This window comes from Bradysia coprophila, unplaced genomic scaffold, assembly GCF_014529535.1.
Source record: "Bradysia coprophila strain Holo2 unplaced genomic scaffold, BU_Bcop_v1 contig_94, whole genome shotgun sequence".
In the NCBI taxonomy this organism is placed as follows: Eukaryota; Metazoa; Arthropoda; class Insecta; order Diptera; family Sciaridae; genus Bradysia; species Bradysia coprophila.
Window position 1 is genome coordinate 6,527,842 of NW_023504022.1, and position 24,702 is coordinate 6,552,543.

Sequence of the window (24,702 nt, forward strand, 5' to 3'; positions counted from 1 at the left end):
CTTTTCGTCGAAAAGTCATGGTCGGAAGAACTAACTGACTTACCTTGGCCGAATGTAGACCTCGATCTCCAACATGCTTTGTGTCATCTTAAATCTACATTATTAAGCTATTAGCTCCAGTCAATAGTCAATAGTAATGGTTACATCTCACATATGTCAAAGAAGTCATTTAGCGATATGCTGCTGCTGCAGGCTCACTTTGCTACATATAGTTACACTCGAGAGATGTCAAGGGGCCGCTGTCAGTATTTCAACATGTCTGGTTTCACACGTTTCACACATTTTTTTGTGGCTTCCTTTGATCGACAGCGCCACCTCTCGAGTAAAACTCTATGCTGTACTACCCCGAACAAATCAAAAATCGCTTTCGAGGCGTGGGAAAAACCAATTTTTAACAAGAAGTTTCTTCCATAAAAGATTCTGTGGACGAACCTGAATGCAACCAGAGGTACGGCGCTAAAAAAATGTAAAACACGGAACTTCCAGAGCACCAGAGGTGGACATGCAAAAATAGTGAATTTGACTAATTCAATTCAAATTACAACCAAATTCAATAACAAAAACAATATGGGAAGGAAAATCGTTAGCGATGCTGCAAAGTCTCCGTTTACTTATTGTTTCTCGCGTACTTGACTACTAAACAACTTCAACCGATATTCGCCGTAGCTCATTTCGATTTTCTGCGAACGGTAACGTGTTAACTTAATAGATTGTCGTGTCTCTTTTGTTATTTGTTCACGGAAGCCACCTTTTCGAAGTAAAGAGTCTATCGTTTGCAATTGATCCCAACTTTGTTCGATTGGAATTTCCGGTAGAAATGTTGCTGTTCGTTCATAGCCTTGTTCGTCGAGGAAATCAATTCGAATTCCGTGAACACCTAGCGTCCAGTCTAAATAACCGCGGGCCACTTCGAAGTCGATAAGTATCCATACGTACACGGCCAGTCTTGGCAATTCTTCACGTGTGATTGGCGGAAACCGAGGATCTCGGAACGCACTTGTAATTGCAAACTCTCGTAGGCCAGAATGCAGCTTCTTTTCAGAAAATGTACCAGTACATCCTCTGAGTTCCTTATTTTCACTGAATATCCATGTCACAAACAATGGATATTGATTATCAGTGAAATTTGGTTGATTTATTTTATGACGATTTCCCAGAGCAGCGTCCAGGACTTCAAAACAGTAGAAACACATTTCGGGTACAGCAATCTGATCAACTACATCTATTCCATTGCTTAAACCATGTCATCGTTATTCACTGATTGACGACGTGCAAAAGTTGTTGATATTGACTGTGACTGTGAATAGTTTTTGTTTTACTTCGTAGTCTACTAAACTTACTGAATCAGCAGTCGTATTTAGAATGAGGAAAGACACCAAAAACTCCTGCGAAAGCACTGCTTTAATTAGATTCATATTTAATAGAAACACGAACCGCTTAGTCAATCTGATTTCGATAACTGGAGCTTAATAAAGTCTAATCGACTATAGGTTACCGAATTTTTACTCATTACACCTGAGTAAATAAGTGGAATATGATATGGACTGTTAAATGAATCATGCATTCTAAAACGATTGACTGTTTATTATAAATGGCTACAGCTTCTGAATCACCTTGGTGAAAGCTCAAAATTTTATGAATTTGTTATATCAACGCACTTCAAGCATGAGTGGAACTCATTAATTAGAGTACTGAAATGGGACAGTGTATCGAACCAATTTTAGCACTGTAAAAAAATCTGTAAACATTTTTTATACAAAATAGTGAGGATTCTAATGAAAAACAGCAGACCGAAATCGGACACACTTTCCATTGGAATTTTTTATATGTGCCCAGTAATGTATTCGACTCCAGAAAAAGCCAAAACCACTTTCAAAAAAATTCTTCGAAGCTTGTGAGGAGATCAAAAACAGAAAACATGAACTTTTCTGACAAAAATTTCTCCAGTTACACGAGCCGTAAAGGGTCGTGTGGGGTGTCATTAGAAAGGTAATTGCATGTTCTTCTGGGGCAAATAGGGTCTTATTGGGTTTAAAATTCATCCACACTGAGATATGTGCAGTTGTAGTTCACAACCGAAAAATGTCTGAATACTTACACTTTTCTCAGAGAAATTTATCGGGGTACACGAAACTTCATGGTCGTGTAGGGTGTCATTAGAAAGGTAATTGCATGTACTTTCAGAGCAAATAGGGGGTTTGGACGCATCTACAACGAATTATGAGAAATTGAAATGTTTAAGTGCTTAAGTGTTTAAATGCTACCAAACTTCCCAAATTACAATCTGATGACATGCAATTACCCGGTGGGGTTGAACAAAACGTAAATAGAGTCGCGACACCACCTCTGATTTCGCGTGTGGAAATTCACGCTATCCGCGGTATCCTGGATACCGAGAAGTTTTCAGAAAAGTTCGTTAGATACCGGGAAATCGAAAAAATCGTGAAAAATATGTGGCGAAAGATCAAATTTACGATTTTAGATACCGGGAAATTTGACTCAGATACCGGGAAGAAAAAAAAAATTCCAAACGCGTACTGATTTTTCTTCATGTTCTTGTTGAGGGACTTGAGTACTATAAGGAACCACATTCAGTTTGCGGATCCATCCAGCCGTTTCGGAGAACCGGCACTCATGGCCTTGCGGGACCGACGAGTCAATTTGAATACAGATTGTTATCGCGACGGATAGAGGGACTAATAATTCTAAGCTAATTCGTGTAGAAATGGCTTCTATCGACCACGTAGCTACAGCTAAAGTCGAAAATTTGACATTTTTAAATCGTGATATGTCCAAGATGAAGAGAGTCTGAAGAGAGAGGCTATAGTGGTAGAGGACTCCATGCTCTATTAAACGCCGAGAATCGATTTTACAAAATTTGCCTGAATTGTACAATATTTGAAAAAGTTTATTTTCATCGTACTCGGCGAAACTTGAACTCATATGTAATACACAGAAGTAGACGGGTCTACTTCTTGTGTTGGACAGCACTGATTATCGCTGTACCAGATTAAATCGACTTTTTTTACATTCTTTCCCGATGACATGACATTTTAGATTCTCTATCGGAAGTGCTCTATTCATGCGCTTTTTTCTAGTTTCATTTTGTGATATGCGTTGTTATCATTCACACGCATTTGTGTTTATCCAATTAGTATTTTTTCAATCCAAAGTAATTTGGACATCTGTTCATAGAAATAACGTAATTCATTGTGCGGTGCATTATTCTGTGCAATTCGTTCTCAATTTGACTAGGTAATTTTGCTGTTTTGTTTAACGTTTGCGAGGAGAACGAATTTTCCATTTTTGCCGTTGTCATTTTCAGATCCGTAAATTATTCCATCAGGCAGCCTGTTTTGTATGCAGATTTTTTTGATGCAAGGCTTCGCCTTTTTACTTGTAAGTTTGCAATCAATGTTTCTTTGCGATCAGAGCTAATTTTGACTGGTTTAGGGAATGATTTGGTTCTAACCTTTGCGCCGCACATTTGTTTTGCTGTTGAGGATTCCGTGTGGGAATACAAAAGTAAGGAAAATTTCTGTTTTTTAGTTTAAGTTGTTTCCTAATGTTTGCGTTTATATTTACACTAGGAAATTGAAGTTGATTAAAACTTTATCGATTCAATAAACGACGATAAGTTTGAGAAGAAATTCTTGTGTTTACTTTCAATTTGAACGCCACCGGAAGCCGAATCAGCAACATTCTTCAATTTCTTTTACGAGACATCCGTCGACAAAGGCACAAAGCTAATATCGAAAATGGATAAAAAGAACACAAGAGCTCGTCCGATGGTTTATACAACAAGAAGCTGTCGGTTATGTCCGAATGTGGACACAGATGAAATGGTTGCGTGCGATTCATGCGACCTTTGGTATCATTTCCAATGTGTAAACGTCACGAGTGATGTGAGGTATCGTCCTTGGGTCTGCGAGAGCTGCATGATATTTGGAGCAGCGTCACATCGTCCCGAAGGCAACGAAGAAAAAGAACCGAATCCACCTGGTTCGCATAAGTCGTCAAAAAGTTCAATAACAACGAAGCAACGAATCGCCGCACTGAAAAGGCTTGAAGAAGAACAAGCAATTCGATTGGACGTGTTGGCCAAGAAGTATAGAATAATCGGTGCATCTGATGACGAAAGCGATTCGACTAGTCGTGATGATAAGGAACGATGTTCAAAAACGTCGTCAGTGGATAATACGCTTAAGTGGGCACGTGACTTACAGGACATATCGAAAGAATTTTCGAAAATCACATTTATGGACGAACATTCAGTATCATCAAGTGATTATGAAAGGGAAGTTGTGAACACACTTTCCAGCGACCAATTAAGAAGTAATTTTCTGGCCTCACAAGTTTCCGGTCAGTCAAAGAATATCTTACGACCATCTGTTCTGTTAGGCGGAAAAGCTGAACGTCATTCGACGAATACCCAGAATGCGTCTAATCATCACCCCGAAACATTCGATTTTCATCATAAGGGTGCTGTGCCTAAAGACCGTACTTTTCGTGGATTATTTGGAGCATTTGGTCATCGTGGACTGGAAAATTCAATGAAAAGGTCTCGCATTGATGACGATACAACGGTTAAGGAGAAAATTAAATTCAATCCTCGAACAAACGATCCTATGAATACACGTCAACCAGCTACAACAAACAGCAAGTTTGGAGAAAGTGAAACCCATGCTCAAGATTCGTTGAAATTCCGTCGCAATTGGAATAATTTTCAACCGCCAAATAATCAGCAATCTTCAATGGATGACATTCAAGATCGTCTTTCAGCTCAATATCATCATCAAGTGAAATCTAACAACGATATTGGCATCGATCCGACGTCATTTGGTGGAATACCAAACTTCAATAATACTAGAATGCCATCCACATTCAATTTCAATCCAAGTCCTGCTCCGCAACTGAATTTTGGAGTACAAGAATCTGGATATGTTTCACTCCCACCAGCACAATTAACCAGAAATCAAATAGCCTCACGACATGTCTTCAAGGAGTTACCAGATTTTGATGGAAAACCAGAGGACTGGCCTCTCTATCTTAGTGCGTTGAAAACTTCTACAGTGGCGTGCGGATATACTGATACGGACAATTTGGGACGATTACAGCGAAGTCTAAAAGGTGACGTGCTGAGCATGTTCGGGTGCCGTTTGGTACATGCTAGAGCAGTACCGGGTGTCATTGAAGCCCTACATTTAATTTTTGGTCGACCCAGTCTCATCATTCATCAGTTATTGAAAAAAATTAATGAAACGCCTTCACCACAAGCTGACGACTTGGGTTCGCTGATAAAGTTTGCCATTGCTGTGCAAAACTTGTGTGCTACGATTGAATCTTCAAATGATTTGGACTATCTACACAATCCGATCTTAATCCAAACAGTTATTGACAAATTGCCAACGCAGATACAGTTGAACTGGGCATACTTCAAAGTTGGTGTTGCAGTAGCAGATTTATCAACACTGGGTAAATGGTTGTACCATTTGGCACAGGTCGCAACTAGTGTCATTAATCCGTCCGCATTAAAGTTCATCGACAAAAGCAAAAATGATAGCAAGAAGAAAAATCCGCAGCAAAATCAGTACTCGAATGCTCATTCGGAAAGTGGTTCAAGCAAAACGTCGAACGACAAGTCAAAGTGTCCAGTTTGTGAAACCGCTTCCCATAAATTGGTGGATTGCAGGAAATTTAAGCAAAATCCCATCGACGAAAGGTGGAATTTGGTACGAAAGTTCAAGAAATGCGGACGTTGCTTCGATGCAAATCCAAGAAAAAGTGTGGAAAAGATGGATGTAACGCAAATCATCATGTCTTGCTTCACAACACGGTTGCTAAACCAGTGGCGCAAATTCCGGCAGTAACTGAAACACAAATTGTTCCTCATTCATCCAATGCGCACCGAACCGTGTCAGTTGGTGTAAAGAATCCAGACATTTTTCGTATTGTTCCGGTGATATTGTCGTACAACAACAAATCTATCCGAATCTTTGCATTTTTGGATGACGGCTCAAACTTGACATCACTGGAGGAAAGTGTAGCTAATCACATTGGAGCGCTCGGTACAATCATGCCGTTGTGTGTTTTATGGTCAATGGGAAAATCACATCAAGTCGATACGACTTCGAGGCAAATTACCGTTAATATTTGCGGAACTTTCGACGAAGCGCAACAATACACCCTGAAGCATGTTCGTACGGTGAAAAAACTAAATTTGCCGTCTCAGTCAATAACTCAGAGTTGGCTCAATCACTATCCACATATGAAAGACGTTCCAGTCTCCACGTATACTGATGCACGACCACAGTTAATTATTGGTCTTCAGTATTCGCATTTAATGGTGTCGTTAAACACGAAGGAAGGCGATTTAAATCAACCAATTCTGTGCTGGACTCGTTTGGGTTGGACAGTGCAAGGACCGAACGATCAAGGCGGTCAAAATCAATCCTCAAAATATGGTTTGACAATGTGTGAATGCCAGTCTGACGACCCTGATCTACATCGATTAATGGCGGAATATTTTTCCATTGAGAATTTCGGTGTCAAGGCTACCAATTTGACACTCGAATCAAAGGAATTGACCAGAGCGAGACATTTGATGGAATCAATGATCATTCGACAAGGAAATCGATTTGTATCACCACTGCTCTGGCGTACTGATGATATTCACCTACCGAACAATTATGGAATGGCGCTTAGACGTCTACAATGTGTTGAAACGAAAATGCAAAAAGATTCGGTTTTGGCCGAGAAAATGCGTTTGTACATCGCCGATTTCATCCAAAAAGGCTACATACGACGATTGTTGGATACAGAGCGAAACATTACAACGTCACGCACTTGGTACCTGCCTATTTTCCCCGTATTTAATCCCAAGAAGCCAGAAAAGTTTCGCATCGTTTGGGACGGAGCGGCAAAGGTCAATGGCCATTCGTTGAATTCAAATTTATTAGTGGGACCGGATCTGCTTATGCCACTACCAGACATTCTACGACGTTTTCGTCAACGAAAGATCGCTATCACCGGCGACATAAAGGAAATGTTCCATCAAGTTTTGGTGTGTCCAGCTGATCAAGATTCACAACGATTTCTGTGGCGCGATGGTGACATAAATCGCAATCCGGACGTTTATGTAATGAATGTTATGACGTTTGGCTCATCGTGTTCGCCGTCTATTGCGCAATGGGTAAAAAATAAGAACGCTTCCGATTTCAAGGAGCAATTTCCACGAGCCTACGATGCTATCACACGTTCTCATTATGTGGATGATTTGATTGACAACACGCATACCGAAGAAGAAGCTGTTCAGTTGATTCAAGATGTACAGTTCATACACCGACATGCCGGTTTCGAAATGCGCAATTTTGCATCGAATTCTAAGGACGTTTTACGATCGTTGAACAGTAGCAGTGAAAATGTTGTCAAGACTTTGGACGATAAAATCAATTTGACCACCGAACGTGTGCTGGGGCTCTACTGGAACACAGAACTGGACACCTTTACGTATTGTTTGAAGTTTGTAAAGGTTCATCCAGTCGACACTCATCCACCAACCAAACGACAAATTTTAAGTGCAGTGATGTCAATCTTCGATCCTCTGGGATTTCTGGCACACTTCGTGATTTATGTTAAAATCCTTCTGCAAGATATTTGGCGCGAAAAGATTGACTGGGACGATATGCTTTCGGATGACATGAAAAATCGTTGGAGGTTTTGGCTGCAACATTTGCCACAAGTCGAGAATGTCCATATTCCTCGACTGTATTCGCCAAGAATTTCGCCTGTTTTACCAGAATTGATACAACTTCACGTCTTTGTGGATGCTAGTTTGGAGGCATACGCTGCAGCGGCGTATTTCCGCATCGAAAACAATTCTGGCGTCGACAGCTGTTTGGTTGAAGCTAAATCCAGAGTGGCACCTATCAAACCAATGTCCGTTCCACGTTTGGAGTTACAAGGAGGCATACTTGGTACTAGACTGGCTAGTAGCATAGTGCAGAGTCATGACGGTCTACAAATCGACAAACCAATGTCCGTTCCACGTTTGGAGTTACAAGGAGGCATACTTGGTACTAGACTGGCTAGTAGCATAGTGCAGAGTCATGACGGTCTACAAATCGACAAAATTATTATTTGGTGCGACTCAAGGACAGTGCTGGCTTGGATAAATTCCGATTTGCGACGATACAGTCAATTCGTTGCATTTAGAGTGGCCGAAATTTTGGACTCATCTCACAAAATCGACTGGCGTTGGATTCCTAGCAATGAAAATGTTGCCGATGAAGCTACCAAATCCAAGAAAAGTTTAGATTTGGACATGTCGTCGCGCTGGTTTCAAGGACCAGATTTCTTACGTGATCAAGATTCCAATTGGACCTTTGAATTAGAGGAACCAGAATTTAAAACGACAGAAGAATTGCGACCGATGTACCTGCTATCACACATAGAACAACCAGTGCAACAAGTTGTTGAGTTTGAACGATTTTCCAATTGGCGTCGATTGGTCCGAACAGTGGCGTACGTTTTTCGATTTATTAACAACATGAAAACGAAACGAGGACAACGATTAGCTGGTGTTTTTTCGTCTAAGGAACTGTTGTGTGCTGAATCGTTTCTGTATAAGTCAGTTCAACAAAGTGCTTTTGGTGACGAAATTGCCATAATTCAATACAACGTTGGCGCAACGGCTGACAAACAAAAAGAATTTCCTACGGCTAGTGTCATCCGCACTACTTCAGCATATATCGACGATATTGGCGTCATGAGAGTTCGAGGAAGAATTGACGCTGCGACGTCAATTTCGGACACTATGAAGCGACCGATCATTTTAGACCGCCACCATTACGTTACTCATCTGATCGTCGACTTCTATCATCGCAAATACAAACACCTAAATAATCAGACTGTGTTGAATGAGATCCGGCAAATTTTTTACATTCCACGACTTCGTGTGCTTCTCAATCAAGTTCGTCACAACTGTCAGATGTGTAAGAATCGTTTAATGAAGCCAAAGGTACCGGAAATGGCTCCACTTCCAGAGGCGAGATTGGCAGTACATGTTCGACCGTTCACCTACGTTGGAATTGATTATTTCGGCCCGATGAAAGTGGTTTTTGGTCGTGGAACGGTAAAGCGTTGGGGTGTGCTGTTCACTTGTCTCACAACGCGTGCCATTCATCTCGAAATTGCGCATTCGTTGGATACAAGTTCATGCATCATGGCCATCTACAATTTTATTGGACGTCGGGGTCAACCAAAAGTATTTTATTCCGACAATGGAACTAATCTGCACGGTGCACACAATACACTGTCCGAATTGCGCGAAGAATTCAAGAAGCTGAAACAAGATCGAATTCAAGAAGAATTTACAACATCCGACTTTATGTGGACTTTCAATCCGCCAGTTGCGCCTCATATGGGAGGCAGTTGGGAACGAATGATCCAGACTGTGAAAAAGTGTTTGGATGAATCAATGACGTCACGTTATCCTACCGACGAAGTGCTTCAGAGTTTATTTATCGAAGCCGAAAACATCGTCAACTCGAGACCTTTAACCTACGTTGCACTTGATTCGCCGTACGATGAAGTTCTCACACCGAATCATTTTCTCATTGGATCATCGAACGGATACAAACCACCTCACGACTTCAACGACTCGGATTTGTTGCGAAATTCATGGCGAACGGCACAAGCTATGGCCGATAAGTTTTGGTATGCATTCGTGATGGAATATTTGCCTACAATTACACAACGTTCGAAATGGCTCAAGAAGGTGAAACCGTTACAAGTCGATGACGTTGTTTTGATCGTGGATGCTGCTTTCAAACGAAATACTTGGCCGAAGGGATTGGTTGTCGAAACTCACAAGGACAAGAATGGCATCGTACGCAGTGCTAAAATCAGGACAGATTTGGGAACTTTTTTGACCAGACCTGTATCACAGTTGGTGGTGCTTGATGTGCGCAAAGAATCGGTCCAACAGATTGAACTGGATGTTAAGCTGAGATCCACGGGCTCAGTTAACGGGGTGGAGGATGTTGGACAGCACTGATTATCGCTGTACCAGATTAAATCGACTTTTTTTACATTCTTTCCCGATGACATGACATTTTAGATTCTCTATCGGAAGTGCTCTATTCATGCGCTTTTTTCTAGTTTCATTTTGTGATATGCGTTGTTATCATTCACACGCATTTGTGTTTATCCAATTAGTATTTTTTCAATCCAAAGTAATTTGGACATCTGTTCATAGAAATAACGTAATTCATTGTGCGGTGCATTATTCTGTGCAATTCGTTCTCAATTTGACTAGGTAATTTTGCTGTTTTGTTTAACGTTTGCGAGGAGAACGAATTTTCCATTTTTGCCGTTGTCATTTTCAGATCCGTAAATTATTCCATCAGGCAGCCTGTTTTGTATGCAGATTTTTTTGATGCAAGGCTTCGCCTTTTTACTTGTAAGTTTGCAATCAATGTTTCTTTGCGATCAGAGCTAATTTTGACTGGTTTAGGGAATGATTTGGTTCTAAGGAAAATTTCTGTTTTTTAGTTTAAGTTGTTACGTATATCTGGAGTCGGTTAAAGCTGATTTCCACATTTCAGAGGGTAAATTTCCTCTAACGGCTAGCAAAATCAGAATGTGAAATCTGAAGAATTGGTAACAATCGATTGGAATCCGAAAGAAGCTTTTCAACCCTTCTAAAAGCTCTTTTCGATACAAGTAACGAAATGAATATGTTTTTCGGAAACTCAAATACGTCCTACTCAGATATTTGGTATATGTAACAAACGAGACTGAGTTATTAGCACTGTTCTACACTGGTTATAGTGACAAATGGTCAATAAAGCCAAAATTCGTTTTCGACGATGTTGACTCTGTACCAAGCCCTGAATATGGTGCAGGCTATTCATTTCTTCGTCTATCCTACACCGAAAAGCGGAGCTAAGTTTTTCAATTTTGAATGTTCATTGAAGTTGCTCAAGTCCTTTTTGACAAGGCCAGACTCTATGAGTATTTATCGAATTCAGCGAACTTCTGGACATTGCTTACTGACTCGAACGCTTCTTACCTATTTCTAAGAAAAGTCTCAATCAAGTTGTGGTTGATACTCACCAATTTCGTTGGGGTGCAGCCTTCTTCAGATGTTCATTAATCGATGACTCACCCTCGCTTGGCTGTTATTATGCTCAATCGAAAATACCCACATGCCTGTTCAGTGTTCATGATGTTTTTCCCACCCATCAATATTTCCATTAGATTTTTCAGCCTGTGCAGGACTACCTAATCGATTGGCCTTGAATTTCGTTTTCATAGAACTCTAGACTTTCTTCCCCATTTGTTTGCTTCATGCGGAATAGAAAATTGTCCTGACGTCCTTTGCCATCAGTAAACGGTTTTCGATTCGCTTGATTTCTAGTTTCTTATCTTGGCTGTTGAGTTGATCCGCACCGGGACGCATTCAAATAACAAATGCAACAAGTTCATTAAATGAAATGAAATTTCTTTATTGAATGACGAATGGTCAACATTGCCAGAAAATCTGTTGGATCATCTACTTTTCATCGGCCTTCGAGAAGACGAAAGTCAAGGCGCACTTTCCGCAGTAATGACGATCTTCATGTGCAGCCATGAAGACACCGGCACCACAGTTTTCACCAGGGCATTCACGGCGGAGTCTGTGAATTTTTCCATTTTCGTCGACCTGAAAGAAGGGAAAAAGAAATTAATTTTCGCGTTCGGGATTACATTCTCCGTTCGTCTTACCTTGTAATACTTCAACACAGCCAACTTGACCTTCTTGCGCTTATGCTTGATCTTTTTTGGTGTCGAGTAATTCTTCTTCTTGCGTTTCTTGGCTCCACCACGTAGACGCAGCACCAAATGCAATGTTGACTCTTTCTGGATGTTGTAGTCGGACAATGTGCGTCCATCTTCCAACTGTTTGCCGGCAAAGATCAGACGTTGTTGATCTGGTGGAATGCCCTCTTTGTCTTGGATTTTGGCCTTGACATTTTCGATTGTATCGCTCGGCTCGACCTCAAGGGTGATGGTCTTACCGGTTAGGGTTTTGACGAAGATTTGCATCGCTGGTTTGGTGGATTATTCAATGTTGTCTAGAAAAAATTTCAGATTTTCGTTAGATTTCTTCTGTCCTCCAGCATTGAATAAGAAAATGTGGAAATGGTTGCCGGTTAAACGGCAAAGAAAAATTTAAATTTTACAAAAGAGACGGGGAAACACACAGCAGGGAAGGCAGACAAAGGTGACAGAGAAAAACGTGTTTGAAAAATTGAAATTCCAATTTTTATTGGTTCGATATCGGGCGATAACAGACACGTAAAGACGAAAATCTTAAACTAAGAGCACAGCGTTGATACATCCATCGTTCTCCGGATTGTTTGTCACCTGGGCGAATTTACCCCAAACGACTTTTCCCGTTTGTGTGACCAGACCCAATTCGGAAATGTTGACCTCCAGCACCGTACCCTTTGTGATAACGCCCAAACTCGTGAACATTGGCGAACTGGGATTCTTCTTCACCCCAAGAATCGGCAGATGGAATGTTGCCTTCAGTTCCGGATGCGTAACATGAGCCTTCTTGAATCGCAATGCCATCGGCCGAATGAAGCGCTCGAATTTCGGTGGTTTTCGGGTGAAATTTTCGCCGACGAATGTCACTTTCGTCACCATACGCTTCCAAGCCTTTCGTCTCGATTTGCCGGATTTCAGGACCTTGAACACTTCAGCGTCGGATTGAGCGCGGACTTTCGGAATCGGAACGTCCCATTTGCCGGCCTTTTCTTTTCGCTTCTGTTTGATCATATTTGAGAGGACCTTGGCGCTGGACTGAACACCACGATCCAGCAGGTATGTCGGCAATGCACCATCTTCAACTTTGTCCTCTTGTTTTTTCACTTTCTTTTCCTCATGTGCCTGGATCTTCTTTTTCATTTGAATCTTTTCATTGCGCCGTTCCTTGTTGAACAGTTTCGCCTTGATGCCACGCAGTTTTTGTGCCTTCTTCGCCCGTTCCTTCGGCAAACGTGCTTCACGTTTGCGTTTACGCTCTTCGTAATCCAAACGTCGACCGTGTAATTTACGGTGACGGTCCATATACTCATTTTGTGGCATTTTGTGGTCGTGTTGTGTCGGTTAATTTAGGAATCTAAAAACGAGAAGAAAAATCGAAATTAATTGGAAAATGCCAATCAAAAAAATGTGTTTGGGAATTTCAAGCCACTTCACACACTAACAGCGTCCCAAGTGGGAAATCCATCATTTCAATTGGCATTTTCGTGAAACGTAATTGACTGTGTTGAGAAGACAATGTTCAGCTTACCTCGTAGCGTGCAGTGATTAAATGAACACAAAATCATTGATTTCCCACATAGGCGCCGTGGTTTGAGGTTATGTCGTAAAGTTACACTTGAAATTCCGCACTTTATTTGCAACACGAAAAAAAATATTTCAAAGAAATTTGTAAATCGGAAAACTACTTTAGAACTGACCGACAATGCAACAATTATTTGAATGAAAAGCAACTTTGAATCGAACGAATTGACTACAATTTCACAGCACCATAATACAAACATCAATCTACCACGCGGTCAAAATCACGAGAACTGAAAAAATAGCAAAATTTACGCACTTCGATAAAATCCTGCACCAAATTACACTTTCAGATTCTTTGAGGAATGTTTTCACCAATTTAATTCAACCGAAAAGACAAATATTCAGAACAAAAACCGAAATAAATTCGGGACAAATTTTCAGACTCACCTTAACCTGTCACCATTCACGACGAGAAAGAATGTTTTGAGATGCCGGATGTGCCAACTTGAAAATATATGGAATACCAAGTTTAATGACGTTTATGCCGTTTATGTCAAAATGCCAAGTGAATGAGTTTAATGCACACGTGTCATTCGTTCACTTTAACAAAAAATGGTTTCGTTTGTCACTCACCACGGCGCTGCGATCGCTGCTGACGATTTGTCACATCAGTTGTCAAATGGTCTTGTCAAAACTTTTTTGATCGAATCGAAGGAAAATATTTTTACGTGAAATATCCGATAAAATGGCTGGGGCCTTAATTCGATTTAATGCCCTTCCAAAGCAACAAATAGGTAAGCCACTCTTTTACATCAGTTGAATGTGAAATCGACAGAGTTCAGGTCCCAGAGTATGAGATTGACTTCGGGATTCGGTGTAAATAATTGGTGCGATTTGGTCTTGTTTTTGTTATGTAATTTTCGCTAAAGAATCGAACTGCGACTTAGTTTTTGCATTTAATTAGTCGTTATGCACATGACACTTTACGCTGCCAAAAGTGCATCGTTGCATAAAGTGTCCAATTCAACGGCGCAATTAGAACACGTCATTCGATCAATAAATTGTGTTTCAGGTCTGGTGGCCCCAATCTTCACCACAAAGACTCGAACGAACACTAATAGTGCCGCTCCACCGCAAGTGACCGCTCCACCACCGCAAACGAAAACAGTTTTCGGACCATTGGCCGATCAGGATCGCATTTTTACAAACTTGTATGGACGTCACGATTGGCGATTGAAAGGTGCTTTGAAACGGGGTGATTGGTACAAAACAAAGGAAATTGTCCAGAAGGGAGCCGACTGGATTATCAGTAAGTACAGCGATTTTTTTAACCGAGTCCTTCCAACATGAGTCCGTGGTAATGTTTCCAGATGAAATCAAGGCGTCAGGATTACGTGGACGTGGCGGTGCCGGATTTCCCAGTGGAATGAAATGGTCGTTTATGAACAAGCCATCTGATGGTCGTCCGAAATATTTGGTAGTCAATGCCGACGAGGGAGAGCCAGGCACATGTAAAGACAGAGATATTATGCGCCACGATCCGCACAAATTGGTCGAAGGATGTTTGATTGCGGGAAAGGCGATGGGAGCTCAGGCAGCCTACATCTACATTCGAGGTGAATTCTACAATGAAGCGTCCAACATGCAATTGGCCATTTGTGAAGCTTATCAAGCTGGCTTGATTGGCAAGAATGCTTGTGGCTCGGGCTACGATTTTGATGTGTTTATGCATCGAGGTATGTTGAATCAACGGATCTGAACGCCGCCCTGCACTTTCTTTCACTTTCGCTTCTCTTATTGATAGGTGCTGGAGCCTATATTTGCGGTGAAGAAACGGCATTGATTGAATCGTTGGAGGGTAAACAAGGAAAGCCAAGACTAAAGCCTCCATTCCCTGCTGATGTCGGAGTTTTCGGTAAAATTGAAATCGACTTCGATCCCGACCGACGTTACACAAATTTTCGTTTTACTCTTCCGTAGGCTGTCCAACAACCGTAACAAATGTGGAAACCGTTGCTGTTGCCCCAACGATCTGTCGCCGTGGTGGTGTCTGGTTTGCCGGTTTCGGTCGTACCCGCAATTCCGGTACAAAATTGTTCAACATTTCCGGACACGTAAACAAGCCATGCACCGTGGAAGAAGAAATGTCCATACCGTTGAAGGAATTGCTCGAACGACATGCTGGCGGTGTGACTGGTGGCTGGGACAATTTGTTGGGCGTTATTCCTGGTGGTTCATCAACTCCGATCATACCGAAGGATGTATGCGACACGGCTATCATGGACTTCGATGGATTGGTTCAAGTGCAGACATCACTGGGAACCGCCGCTATTATTGTAATGGACAAATCGTGTGATGTGATCAAGGCCATTTCCCGTTTAATTATGTTCTACAAACACGAGAGCTGCGGACAGTGTACACCGTGCCGTGAGGGTATTGGTTGGATGAACAAGATAATGCACCGGTTTGTGACCGGAAATGCTCAACCGGCTGAGATTGACATGTTGTGGGAAATATCCAAACAAATTGAGGGACATACAATTTGCGCTTTGGGCGACGGAGCTGCTTGGCCTGTTCAAGGTAAGCGGAAATGAATTATTGTTCGGTGGGTAGACAGTGGAAGTTAATTCGTTCGTCTTTTTCCGATGTTAATTTACAGGATTGATTCGACACTTTAGACCGGTCATTGAGGATCGTATGAAGCAGTACAATTTGAAACAGTCAAAGTCGGCGACAAACTAAAAATCTTACTGAAACGAAGCAGCAACATCTTTTCCCACTAAAAGCAAAGCGTAAAATGTAAGTCATGGACACTGAATACCAATCTAGTTTCAACTTTCATTTTAGTTCTGTTCTTCTTAAACAATGGCATAATAATGTGTACATACTGCAGGCTCTGCAATAAAGAAATTAAACGAAAATTTCAATTGTTTACTCTTGTTAAATTAGTGGCAAGTGTGTAAAATAGAACCTTCGACAATGTTGCCTCATTTTTCGTTCATTAAGAATAGAAAGTCAACCTCGTAGCCGTTACACTTTGGCAACGGAGTATTAGAGTACATTGAGGACATGTAATCGATAATTAAAAATTGGTCCACAGGTTGTACAGGTCTGGAAAGATTTATAAACCAATAATATTACACTTTGGTAAGAGATGTTAATTTCCAAACAAATTCTGAAACTATTCGGACATTAACACCCGCACTACAGCGATTTGACTGACTTGAAACATTTTTTATTTATTCATTCAATGGCAACATGTCCCCTGACTACTTACATTTTCAATCTTTATTTACAATGACGGTTTCCCCACTCTTTTGTGATTAACATGGTTAACACATTGAAATTAATTGCGACTTGCCAACTTTCGGCACCCTGGACTTTACTTAAATAGTCGAGGAATGCCTCCAAATAAATTTCTAAAAATCCAAAACTGAATTCTAGATTTTTAGAAATTTATTTGGAGGCATTGCACGACTATTTAAGTAAAGCCCAGGGTGCTGAAAGTTGACAAGCCGCAATTATTTTGACATGATTTTTGTGAATAAGCACGGTCAATCAGTATTTCACTTTTAATTGTAGTTTTGCGACCATTCCCCGTCCCCCGGATAAATGCTGGTTAGTCACTGATTCATCATGTGAATCACTGGTTAATCATGTCAATCACGTCAATAAAAAAGAGTAGTTTCCCCCTCGATTTACACGATAAAAAGAACAAGATTTACATAATACATAAAAGCAGAAGAAGCATAACGTTTAAAAGCAGTAAGCAGATCTGATTCGTATGACCAACAACCATTTTATTTACATCAAGCATGACATCACCGAACATTACCGAGAGTTTCTACATTTTGTGTTTATATATTGTGTGAATAGTCACTTAATAATACCGCGGCTGTTCGAACATTGTGCGAATAGCCTCTACTTAGCTATTCGTACATTCTGAAGAAAATAATATTTTCGCAAAGTAGAACAAAACGCTTAGGAAGTGACCATAAACGATGCCCACTTTTTCAGTGGTGCCATTAGCGTTTAATCGGTGATAACTCGAGAACAAATTGTGACGTAAAATGTATGACCGAGTCCCTAATGGACCCTTAATATTAAGGTATATCTTTCGGGTTATTGATGATTCAAATGTACTGGTAGCACTGAACAAAGTGGACATCGTTTATGGGCAGAGCAGTCCCAACTTCTCTTACAGTTTGCGACTAGCGAAGAATAGACTATTCGGACATTGTGGGAAGATTGCAGACCACAATGCGCACCTACAACAAATAACGAAATTTTTTTAGACAAATTGCTGAGAATCATCAACAGAGATGACAAAAAAGGCGCTGAACCTTCATCAATGTGGTCTTATAACGTGAAATAAACAAAAACAAGAAAAAAAAACAAATCCGACTCGTGATGTCACTGCAAATCGTATTAATCTTGTTTTCAGACATCATAATACCACATTTAAGCACATAGTACAACATGTGGTAACATTATACATATTACAGACGTGTAAACTAATCTCAAACATATTCTGCTCACTGCATCAAGTATAATCAATGGCAATACCGCCGGTACTGTACCGGAGTTCATGTCATGCTTTAACACATAACATGAAAATGGGTCCCCATCCGTACTCTTTTTAAAGTACTCTTTTTGTACATCGTAGCTACTTTCTACCTTTTGTATCTAAGCTCTGTTGATTCTTGCATCTCTCTTTGCAGATTTTTCTTTTGAGTTTTTTAGGTATTTTAACTGGAAGTGATTCCAAACGCGACCTTCCAACTCCACTATCGTCAATCAACAATAAATTTTCGGCAAATTTGTTTTATTTTGTCATTGTTTCTCCCAAGATAAAATTGGAAGGGGAGGATTGTAATTAAGTTCTTGAATAAACGAGAAAGTTTCGGAGTAGCCACTTGCCAGTCAGCAATGAAGAAGCAACCAGAAATATTTAGAGTTCTATTGAGCGAGGCCTTGATTTCAGTGAAAGTAGTGAAAGAACTCTCTAGCATACATCGCCTCGTAAGCCTTTCCTTTCAGTAGTTTGGTACTGTCCCTATAATACTACCAACTCCTTCCGTTAGAGCTACAGTACCCTTTTTACCAGCAGAGAATCTATTCATTTAGCCCTCCTAATTTTGTAAACAATACGCATGCGGCAGTTAAGAGAGCGAGAGAGATAGAAAGTGATATGTGATGTAAACTCATCCTTTTTCATTGTTTTTTAACGAATAAAATAAAAGATTTTGCATTCATCTGTCGATTAATAAATTCCACTAATCCGATAACCGAGTGACTCGCTTACACAGTTAACTTTAATGTAGAAAATTGTGAACAGAAAACCACTACTAAACTCCCAAGCGATCAAAACACTATTTTATAGTACGTGAGTGAGTGTAAGTGGTACAAATAAATGTTCTAAGCTTATAGTCTTGCGTTCCATATACACACCACACCATACTCATTCGTCGCTATATATGCTATATTAAATATCTTAAATATCAAAACATGTAGCGATGACCTCATCTTTTGCATAAATTTAGAATAGAATAGACAACAACATTGAATTCTCTTCGCGAAAAAGTTGAGTGCGCCATACCAATATTTACATTCGTCGTGTGAAAACTGATATTATTTAACTGAACGTAAAATCATGGGTGTTCCGCTCACAATTGGAATTTTGTTCACCCTTGTTGTGATTATTCTGCCGCAATCTACCACCGGTAAGAAAATAGACTTTGTTCGGTCGTGTGATTCGGAAAAGTGATTTTTTATTTAAAAAAATATCAATTTTCCAGCAATCAAGTGTTTTCAATGTCGAGACGAGTCTGATTGTGGTAGCGATCACTATTTCAGAAGCGATTTCGAACACAAGATCGATAAATTTGTTAACGAAGGATGCTCGTTCAATCCTGAATATATTCCAGGTAAGTGAATTTTGGTGAGAAAATTATATTTTTATTCGACAGATAGTGATAGGGAAATTTATTCAAATCGAAAGAGATGTTGAGTGTTCTTCGTAATGTGTACTGGTTTGCCTTGGAGACTTAGTTCATTTCAATACGACCAAACAATGATTACGATGCTCATTGCTCAATCAAATACAATTAGTGTTAATTGGAAATTGCACATCTCCTCATTCATATTCAAGACTTTTTCTCTATTTCATGCAATTTATAGCCTGCAAGTATGTCATCAATAAAAGTTCAGTTGTGCGAGAACGTGGGTGCGGCGGTGTAGGCGTAACGAGTCGTCAGACGTTTTGCAAAAACCGATACGCAGATGTGGTGGAATGCTATTGCACTACAGACTGGTGCAACGGCATCGATGCATCGAACACGGCTGTAAGTGCAGCCGAAGAACATTTCAGACGGCTAGAAGCGGCAAAACAAGCGGAAAATAAGGTGCAAACCGGTGGTGCGTCGCACACTACATTTAGTATGTTTGGGATAGCTTTGATCATCGCTTTGAGTTTGATTTGTGGCTAAGAAGTTGTTCGAGAAATCGATGCAAGTAATTGTGTACATTACGATTAAGTTTAAACTATAAAGTCCACCACATTGTACGTCCCCTCTTCTTTTTGAGGAATAAAGAAAAAACCTTTTCATTAAAACAAATGGTCCAGCGAATGAGCGAAATGAAACACCTTATCGTTTACCTTCCTCATACACCCTTCCGATCAAAAATTGAAATATTTTCCATTGTTTAATCATTCATTAATTGGTACGCACGTACTCTGTCCCAGAGACACTTCTAACAAACAAGCTCGTGGGACAAATCCCCCGAAGGCCCCTGTCTCGTCCCCCCCAGTTGACCTTGCTCTCTCTAACAAATCCCCCGCAGTGGGCCCCTAGTGTTCTTAGTCTAAAGGGTAATGTAAGGGCTCCCTACTAGAAAAAATTGGGCCCCTGCATAAAGCGGCCCCCGCACTGAAAAAGTCTTAAAAGTGTCTCTGCTCTGTCCGGTCACTATATCTTACTCCATTCCTCTAACGTTCTCCAGAAACACCGTCCGTTTATCAAAACGCAGCATTTTTATTGTAAAAACGGGAAACTGAACAAAAACAAATTTTAAATAAAATGAAAAATCGAATCCATTAGGCCTGTTCTTGAGGTAGACTCTGTAAAATGACCTTCCGCTTTGCATCGTACACAAAATTGTTCGTTTTAAACAAGCCGCTGTCGTAAAAGTCTTTCAGATTGAAAATGTTGATCTGCTTGGCACGTTCGATGAGATCCTTTTCCATAATTTCCACATGCGTTGCTTGCGGACCTTCCTTGCACCGGATATAGGCCAACTGGTCCAGCGTAAGTTGACGCAGTATGAAGAACAACAATTCGGAATGGTCCTTTTGGAAGGCGAGATATTTTTGGAACGTCTGCAAAACGGAAAATAATTTTCATTGATCGGTGAAACGACCGGACATCCCCAACCACCACTTACCGCTCTCATCTTCTTCATTACACTGAACTTTTGTGCCTCAATGAAACTTTCCAGCATCATGCGAATGGCCATGTTGACATCAGTATCTTGTACGGAATCGCGTAAATGTATCCGAGCATGGGCCTCAGCCATACGAATGACACTTTCGATGTGACGAACGGTAATGGGTAAACTGCCGGTAGACATTGACTCTTGACGAAGCTGAGAGTACATGTTGGCGATTTTGTCCTGGTCCATGTTCTGAAAAGTAGATTGGTCACCGTCGTTAATTCATTTCCGATCAGTCAGATGTACTCAACCGTTACAACTTACCGTGAGCTTTGGCCGAACGTTGACCTTTGAATAGACGATAAACTTTTTGAGCAATTCTTGTGGAATATCCAAATCGGTAAGCGACTCCGATGGCTCGTGTACCTCCTTCGATGGATGGTGACGAATGTGCGAGCTTATGACGAATTTTGCCAATTTTTGATCCTGCATCGGATCGTATTCGTCTTTAACGACGCAGAGAATATCGAAACGCGACAGAATCGGCTCCGACAGATTGACATTTTCGGAGAAGGTCATACTCGGATCGTACCGTCCACCGATGGGATTAGCCGCTGCAATGACTGCACATCTTGCCTGCAACGATGTGACCAGACCGGCTTTCGAAATCGATATGGACTGCTGTTCCATTGCCTCGTGAATTGATGTTCGATCTTGGTCATTCATCTTGTCGAATTCGTCGATTAAGCAGACTCCTTGATCGGCGAGTACCAGTGCGCCTGCTTCGAGAGTCCATTCTCTTGAAACTTGATTTCGCCGTACATAGGCCGTCAGACCAACGGCACTAGCTCCCTGGCCAGTCGTAAACACAGCTCTTGGCGCAATTTTTTCGGTATATTTCAGGAACTGTGACTTAGCCGTGCCCGGATCACCACAGATCAGCATATTGATGTCACCGCGAACTTTGTGTTTGTCGCCCGGATTTTTCGCCTCACCTCCGAATAGAGTTAGTGCCAATGCACGCTTGATGAAATCATGACCGTAAATGGATGGAGCGATGCTGGCAATCACTCGGTCCATGATTCGTGGATCCTTGCTGAGTCTTTGAATGGTGGCAACGTCTTCGTCAGTCAGAGAGCTCACAACATGTTTGCTATTCTTGACGATCATATGATTGACCATAATGACGGTTGCGAACACGGGGAAACCTTGATCGGTGTTCAACGAACCATCGTAGTTGTTCGAATACACGCCGGTTATCTCGACTTCATCACCGGGTTTGCATTGATCGCACAGATCGGCCAATAGAATGCAATCCTTGCTGCGTGGAATTCGACCAGCTGTGGAAAGAGAGTTTGAGTGACGGGTCAATCGACAGGGAATTTGAGTAAATGTAGTCTTTCGAGTAAGTCTTTGCTAGACTTGCTCACCTGGAATTCTGCCAGGAGACTCTTGTAAAGTAATTTTCTGATAGTTTCGGTACAGCGTTTGTTCCATGTTGATCTGTTGGGGAAGTTGAGGTTAAAATTCTGCTACGAACACTTGGCGCCGCCTCGAGAACTTTAAAGTTGCAAAGGGTCGGCTTGCCATTTTAATAGAGGAATATCACTCACCGAAAACGGTCCGCTACTCTGACACTCTGGACACGAGCCCGGTTTCGTTTCGGCATTTTGCGATTGAACAAACGGACCCAATACGTAGCCGCACTTAACGCAATCATATTTCACCACCGACAATTGTGGCAACACGCCTGTTGTTGCAGTCACAACGCCAGAAGTGCGAATCAATTGATTCAAATGTATCTTCCGGAACGTTCGCAGTTCCTCGATCAACGGCAGGTCGGAGATTCGCACGAAAATGTCGCTGGTAACTCGTTCGTACGTTGGGAAAATGGTCAACACCAATTCCTTGGCTGCTTTGTCGAATATTTCGAGCATTTGAAATGGAGCATCCGGCAGAAAATAGGCCAAAGATGCGTCTTTGTTCGCCAGGTCGGTGTAGGCAACGACAAAACTTGACTGATTCTGCTCACACATTCGACGAATAGAGTCCCGATAGATGTACTGTCCTTTATCGTCGACAAACGATCGCAAAAAGCTCTTGAATCGATTAGCGATTTCGGTGCGTGGGCCCAACATCGACACCCACTCTTTGGTCGAATGTCCCTTTGTGTCTTCCAAATTTTCGATCGATTCGATCATATCCTGATCTTCTGTTTCCAATTCGGCTGCCTTTTCAGCTGCACGACGCTTTGCTCTAGGTATTTCATCGTCAGGGTCGCTTTTGTCATAGATGAGATCTCGGTCGTCACGATGTATCCCCAGTGCACGATCTCTACGCCTCATCTCGGCTTCAGCTGCAGCACGATCCGCCTGAGACAGATCGCTGTATACTTCTTCATCCAGCATGGTCTCGTCATAGTGATCAAGTTCTGGCCGCGGGCGATAATCACTGAAAGTAAATCACACACATTAAGACCGCAGTCCAGTTGGCAGAGCCAGCAAATATTTTTTTTTTACTTTTCCATATTATCGCCAAACAGTTCTTCGCCCTCATCTTCCTCATCGTGTATTTCACCAGCGGTGGTATCACCCAAAATTTCATCCTCATGATCGAATGGCTCAAAGTCTTCGACTGGGGAAGTCATTAATGAACGCAGGTTGCCGCGTCGATCACTTTCGCTGCCGTTGGCACGAATGGGGGAACTATCATTGTTCTACAGGTTGGGGTAAATGAATTAGTTTTGACTTTTTTGACTTAACATTTGTTTTCAATGGAAAATCTTCAATGCGCTGTCTTAACCGACACACTCATCGGTTCCAATGTTTTGAATTACTTTTCCGTTTCTGCGACTTTAAGACTTACCGACATTGTTCTGGTAGGTAATTGTTGTCCTTGTGAGATATCACCAAACTTGAGAGCCTTAACCACTCCAAACTGTTAGAATTTTGCAAATAAACGGACTTGGGAAACACAAACAAGAATCACCGAGTTTCACAACTTTTTGGCGCAAAATTCAATGACAAGAGCAAGCGGACATAGTTCACATTAAATTTTACAGTTCTCGGTGTGCGTTCAACTATCATCAAAATTTGAAATTTGAAGATGGTTGACTAGAGTTACATTCATTTCGACTCTCTCATTTCCTCTTTCTTTGGACGTGGATCAAACCAAGGTAAATATAGTGAGGAGGTAATGCCATATACAACCGAATCAGATGTGCAGTGGCACGAAAGTTTGCAATAAACGCCATCTCTCCCTGTCTTTAAAATTACAAAATTGCTTAGAAACCTGGGCCATCTGTTTTGTGATAGGCACAACATTTTGTGAAACACAAGTAAATCTTAGTCAACCATTTTAAAAAAGATGTCAGTGGCAACGAACTATTGTGCTAGGCCGCGCATGGCGTTAACTCCGCCCATATATTTACCTTGGATCAAACCAAAGCATCGAAAATCTGAAGTTCATTGTATGAAAATGACGCTACGAAAGACCTCTGCACTTTATATTTTGAATTTCGACCGCACTTACGGCGTGAATTTGTTTGGAAAAATTGTGCATCTACCCTTCTATTAGATAGGTTCCAAATAACTGTAAACCCGAACTTTGACAACGCGACGATTTCATCCACAGCAACATAACCTACGTGATTTTATTTACAAATGATGATGAGGTTATGTCTCTATGGATGAAATTTGACAATTCGTATGGCCCTAAGAGTAATTATACCATTTGTGCGACGAAATGTGGTCCCAACATTAGTTTGTATAAGATACACATTTCGTATAATTTTACATCAATACATGTGTGAGATGACGCTATTTCGCTTTTGATAGTTCAATTTGCCCTCTTAATTAAGAGGGCAAACACACATTCCAATAAACATGTTATGCCAAATACTGCGAAAGTTTGTATTTTCGGTCCTCAAATGGT

The 24,702-nt window shown here is 41.1% G+C and overlaps 7 protein-coding genes across 10 annotated transcripts; 3 read left to right on the top strand and 4 right to left on the bottom strand.

Annotated features, from left to right (window-relative positions):
- Nucleotides 1-383: 383 nt before the first annotated feature.
- Nucleotides 384-1,238, bottom strand: LOC119085510 (uncharacterized protein CG5902-like; the record flags this gene model as incomplete). The annotated part of the gene is made up of 1 exon (XM_037195925.1): nucleotides 384-1,238. A coding segment is annotated over one exon (627 nt), but the record flags the coding sequence as incomplete, so codon positions are not given.
- Nucleotides 1,239-3,938: 2,700 nt separating this feature from the next.
- Nucleotides 3,939-10,057, top strand: LOC119085511. Its single transcript, XM_037195926.1, has 2 exons — nucleotides 3,939-5,681; nucleotides 5,723-10,057. The coding sequence occupies exons 1-2, from the start codon at nucleotides 3,939-3,941 to the stop codon at nucleotides 10,055-10,057; spliced, it is 6,078 nt and encodes a 2,025-aa protein (XP_037051821.1).
- Nucleotides 10,058-11,485: 1,428 nt separating this feature from the next.
- LOC119085153 (ubiquitin-40S ribosomal protein S27a) lies at nucleotides 11,486-13,941 on the bottom strand. The gene is made up of 3 exons (XM_037195446.1): nucleotides 13,786-13,941; nucleotides 11,770-12,119; nucleotides 11,486-11,707 (listed from the first exon to the last, which is right to left on the bottom strand). The coding sequence occupies exons 2-3, from the start codon at nucleotides 12,088-12,090 to the stop codon at nucleotides 11,558-11,560; spliced, it is 471 nt and encodes a 156-aa protein (XP_037051341.1). The 5' UTR covers nucleotides 12,091-12,119; nucleotides 13,786-13,941; the 3' UTR covers nucleotides 11,486-11,557.
- On the bottom strand, nucleotides 12,287-13,881 carry LOC119085152 (ribosome biogenesis protein NSA2 homolog). Of its 3 annotated transcripts, none has more exons than XM_037195443.1 (2): nucleotides 13,786-13,881; nucleotides 12,287-13,171 (listed from the first exon to the last, which is right to left on the bottom strand). In XM_037195443.1, the coding sequence occupies exon 2, from the start codon at nucleotides 13,135-13,137 to the stop codon at nucleotides 12,358-12,360; it is 780 nt and encodes a 259-aa protein (XP_037051338.1). In that variant the 5' UTR covers nucleotides 13,138-13,171; nucleotides 13,786-13,881; the 3' UTR covers nucleotides 12,287-12,357. The 3 variants fall into 3 exon arrangements, with proteins under 3 accessions (XP_037051338.1, XP_037051340.1, XP_037051339.1); XM_037195445.1 differs by having other exon boundaries at nucleotides 13,346-13,810; XM_037195444.1 differs by lacking the exon at nucleotides 13,786-13,881 and adding an exon at nucleotides 13,353-13,605 and having other exon boundaries at nucleotides 12,287-13,173.
- Nucleotides 13,942-13,980: 39 nt separating the features above from the next.
- LOC119085151 (NADH dehydrogenase [ubiquinone] flavoprotein 1, mitochondrial) lies at nucleotides 13,981-16,259 on the top strand. Of its 2 annotated transcripts, XM_037195442.1 has the most exons (7): nucleotides 13,981-14,132; nucleotides 14,411-14,647; nucleotides 14,709-15,074; nucleotides 15,143-15,253; nucleotides 15,319-15,918; nucleotides 15,998-16,123; nucleotides 16,186-16,259. In XM_037195442.1, exons 1-6 carry the CDS (start codon nucleotides 14,084-14,086, stop codon nucleotides 16,078-16,080), a joined length of 1,446 nt encoding a protein of 481 aa, XP_037051337.1. In that variant the 5' UTR covers nucleotides 13,981-14,083; the 3' UTR covers nucleotides 16,081-16,123; nucleotides 16,186-16,259. The 2 variants fall into 2 exon arrangements, with proteins under 2 accessions (XP_037051337.1, XP_037051336.1); XM_037195441.1 differs by having other exon boundaries at nucleotides 15,998-16,259.
- Nucleotides 16,260-18,868: 2,609 nt separating this feature from the next.
- On the top strand, nucleotides 18,869-19,967 carry LOC119085156. Its single transcript, XM_037195448.1, has 3 exons — nucleotides 18,869-19,061; nucleotides 19,137-19,265; nucleotides 19,519-19,967. The coding sequence occupies exons 1-3, from the start codon at nucleotides 18,992-18,994 to the stop codon at nucleotides 19,824-19,826; spliced, it is 507 nt and encodes a 168-aa protein (XP_037051343.1). The 5' UTR covers nucleotides 18,869-18,991; the 3' UTR covers nucleotides 19,827-19,967.
- A 387-nt stretch (nucleotides 19,968-20,354) lies between these two features.
- LOC119085155 (DNA replication licensing factor Mcm2) lies at nucleotides 20,355-23,844 on the bottom strand. Its single transcript, XM_037195447.1, has 7 exons — nucleotides 23,635-23,844; nucleotides 23,289-23,485; nucleotides 22,383-23,220; nucleotides 22,200-22,272; nucleotides 21,094-22,109; nucleotides 20,782-21,021; nucleotides 20,355-20,716 (listed from the first exon to the last, which is right to left on the bottom strand). Exons 1-7 carry the CDS (start codon nucleotides 23,638-23,640, stop codon nucleotides 20,435-20,437), a joined length of 2,652 nt encoding a protein of 883 aa, XP_037051342.1. The 5' UTR covers nucleotides 23,641-23,844; the 3' UTR covers nucleotides 20,355-20,434.
- Nucleotides 23,845-24,702: the final 858 nt, after the last annotated feature.

What these genes read in the sequence shown, in the direction of transcription:
- LOC119085153 (XM_037195446.1), bottom strand. Translation starts at nt 12,090, where the DNA reads ATGCAAATCTTCGTCAAAACCCTAACCGGTAAGACCATCACCCTTGAG. An exon ending in CTGTGTTGAAGTATTACAAG is followed by an intron (nt 11,708 to 11,769) that starts GTAAGACGAACG and finishes CCCTTCTTTCAG; the next exon opens with GTCGACGAAAATGGAAAAAT.
- LOC119085156 (XM_037195448.1), top strand. Translation starts at nt 18,992, where the DNA reads ATGGGTGTTCCGCTCACAATTGGAATTTTGTTCACCCTTGTTGTGATT. An exon ending in TCTGCCGCAATCTACCACCG is followed by an intron (nt 19,062 to 19,136) that starts GTAAGAAAATAG and finishes TCAATTTTCCAG; the next exon opens with CAATCAAGTGTTTTCAATGT. An exon ending in CAATCCTGAATATATTCCAG is followed by an intron (nt 19,266 to 19,518) that starts GTAAGTGAATTT and finishes TGCAATTTATAG; the next exon opens with CCTGCAAGTATGTCATCAAT.
- LOC119085151 (XM_037195441.1), top strand. Translation starts at nt 14,084, where the DNA reads ATGGCTGGGGCCTTAATTCGATTTAATGCCCTTCCAAAGCAACAAATA. An exon ending in CCTTCCAAAGCAACAAATAG is followed by an intron (nt 14,133 to 14,410) that starts GTAAGCCACTCT and finishes ATTGTGTTTCAG; the next exon opens with GTCTGGTGGCCCCAATCTTC. An exon ending in TGATGTGTTTATGCATCGAG is followed by an intron (nt 15,075 to 15,142) that starts GTATGTTGAATC and finishes TCTTATTGATAG; the next exon opens with GTGCTGGAGCCTATATTTGC.
- LOC119085152 (XM_037195443.1), bottom strand. Translation starts at nt 13,137, where the DNA reads ATGCCACAAAATGAGTATATGGACCGTCACCGTAAATTACACGGTCGA.
- LOC119085511 (XM_037195926.1), top strand. Translation starts at nt 3,939, where the DNA reads ATGATATTTGGAGCAGCGTCACATCGTCCCGAAGGCAACGAAGAAAAA. An exon ending in AAACCGCTTCCCATAAATTG is followed by an intron (nt 5,682 to 5,722) that starts GTGGATTGCAGG and finishes CATCGACGAAAG; the next exon opens with GTGGAATTTGGTACGAAAGT.
- LOC119085155 (XM_037195447.1), bottom strand. An exon ending in GTCTCCTGGCAGAATTCCAG is followed by an intron (nt 22,110 to 22,199) that starts GTGAGCAAGTCT and finishes CTCTTTCCACAG; the next exon opens with CTGGTCGAATTCCACGCAGC. An exon ending in ACGTTCGGCCAAAGCTCACG is followed by an intron (nt 21,022 to 21,093) that starts GTAAGTTGTAAC and finishes TCTACTTTTCAG; the next exon opens with AACATGGACCAGGACAAAAT.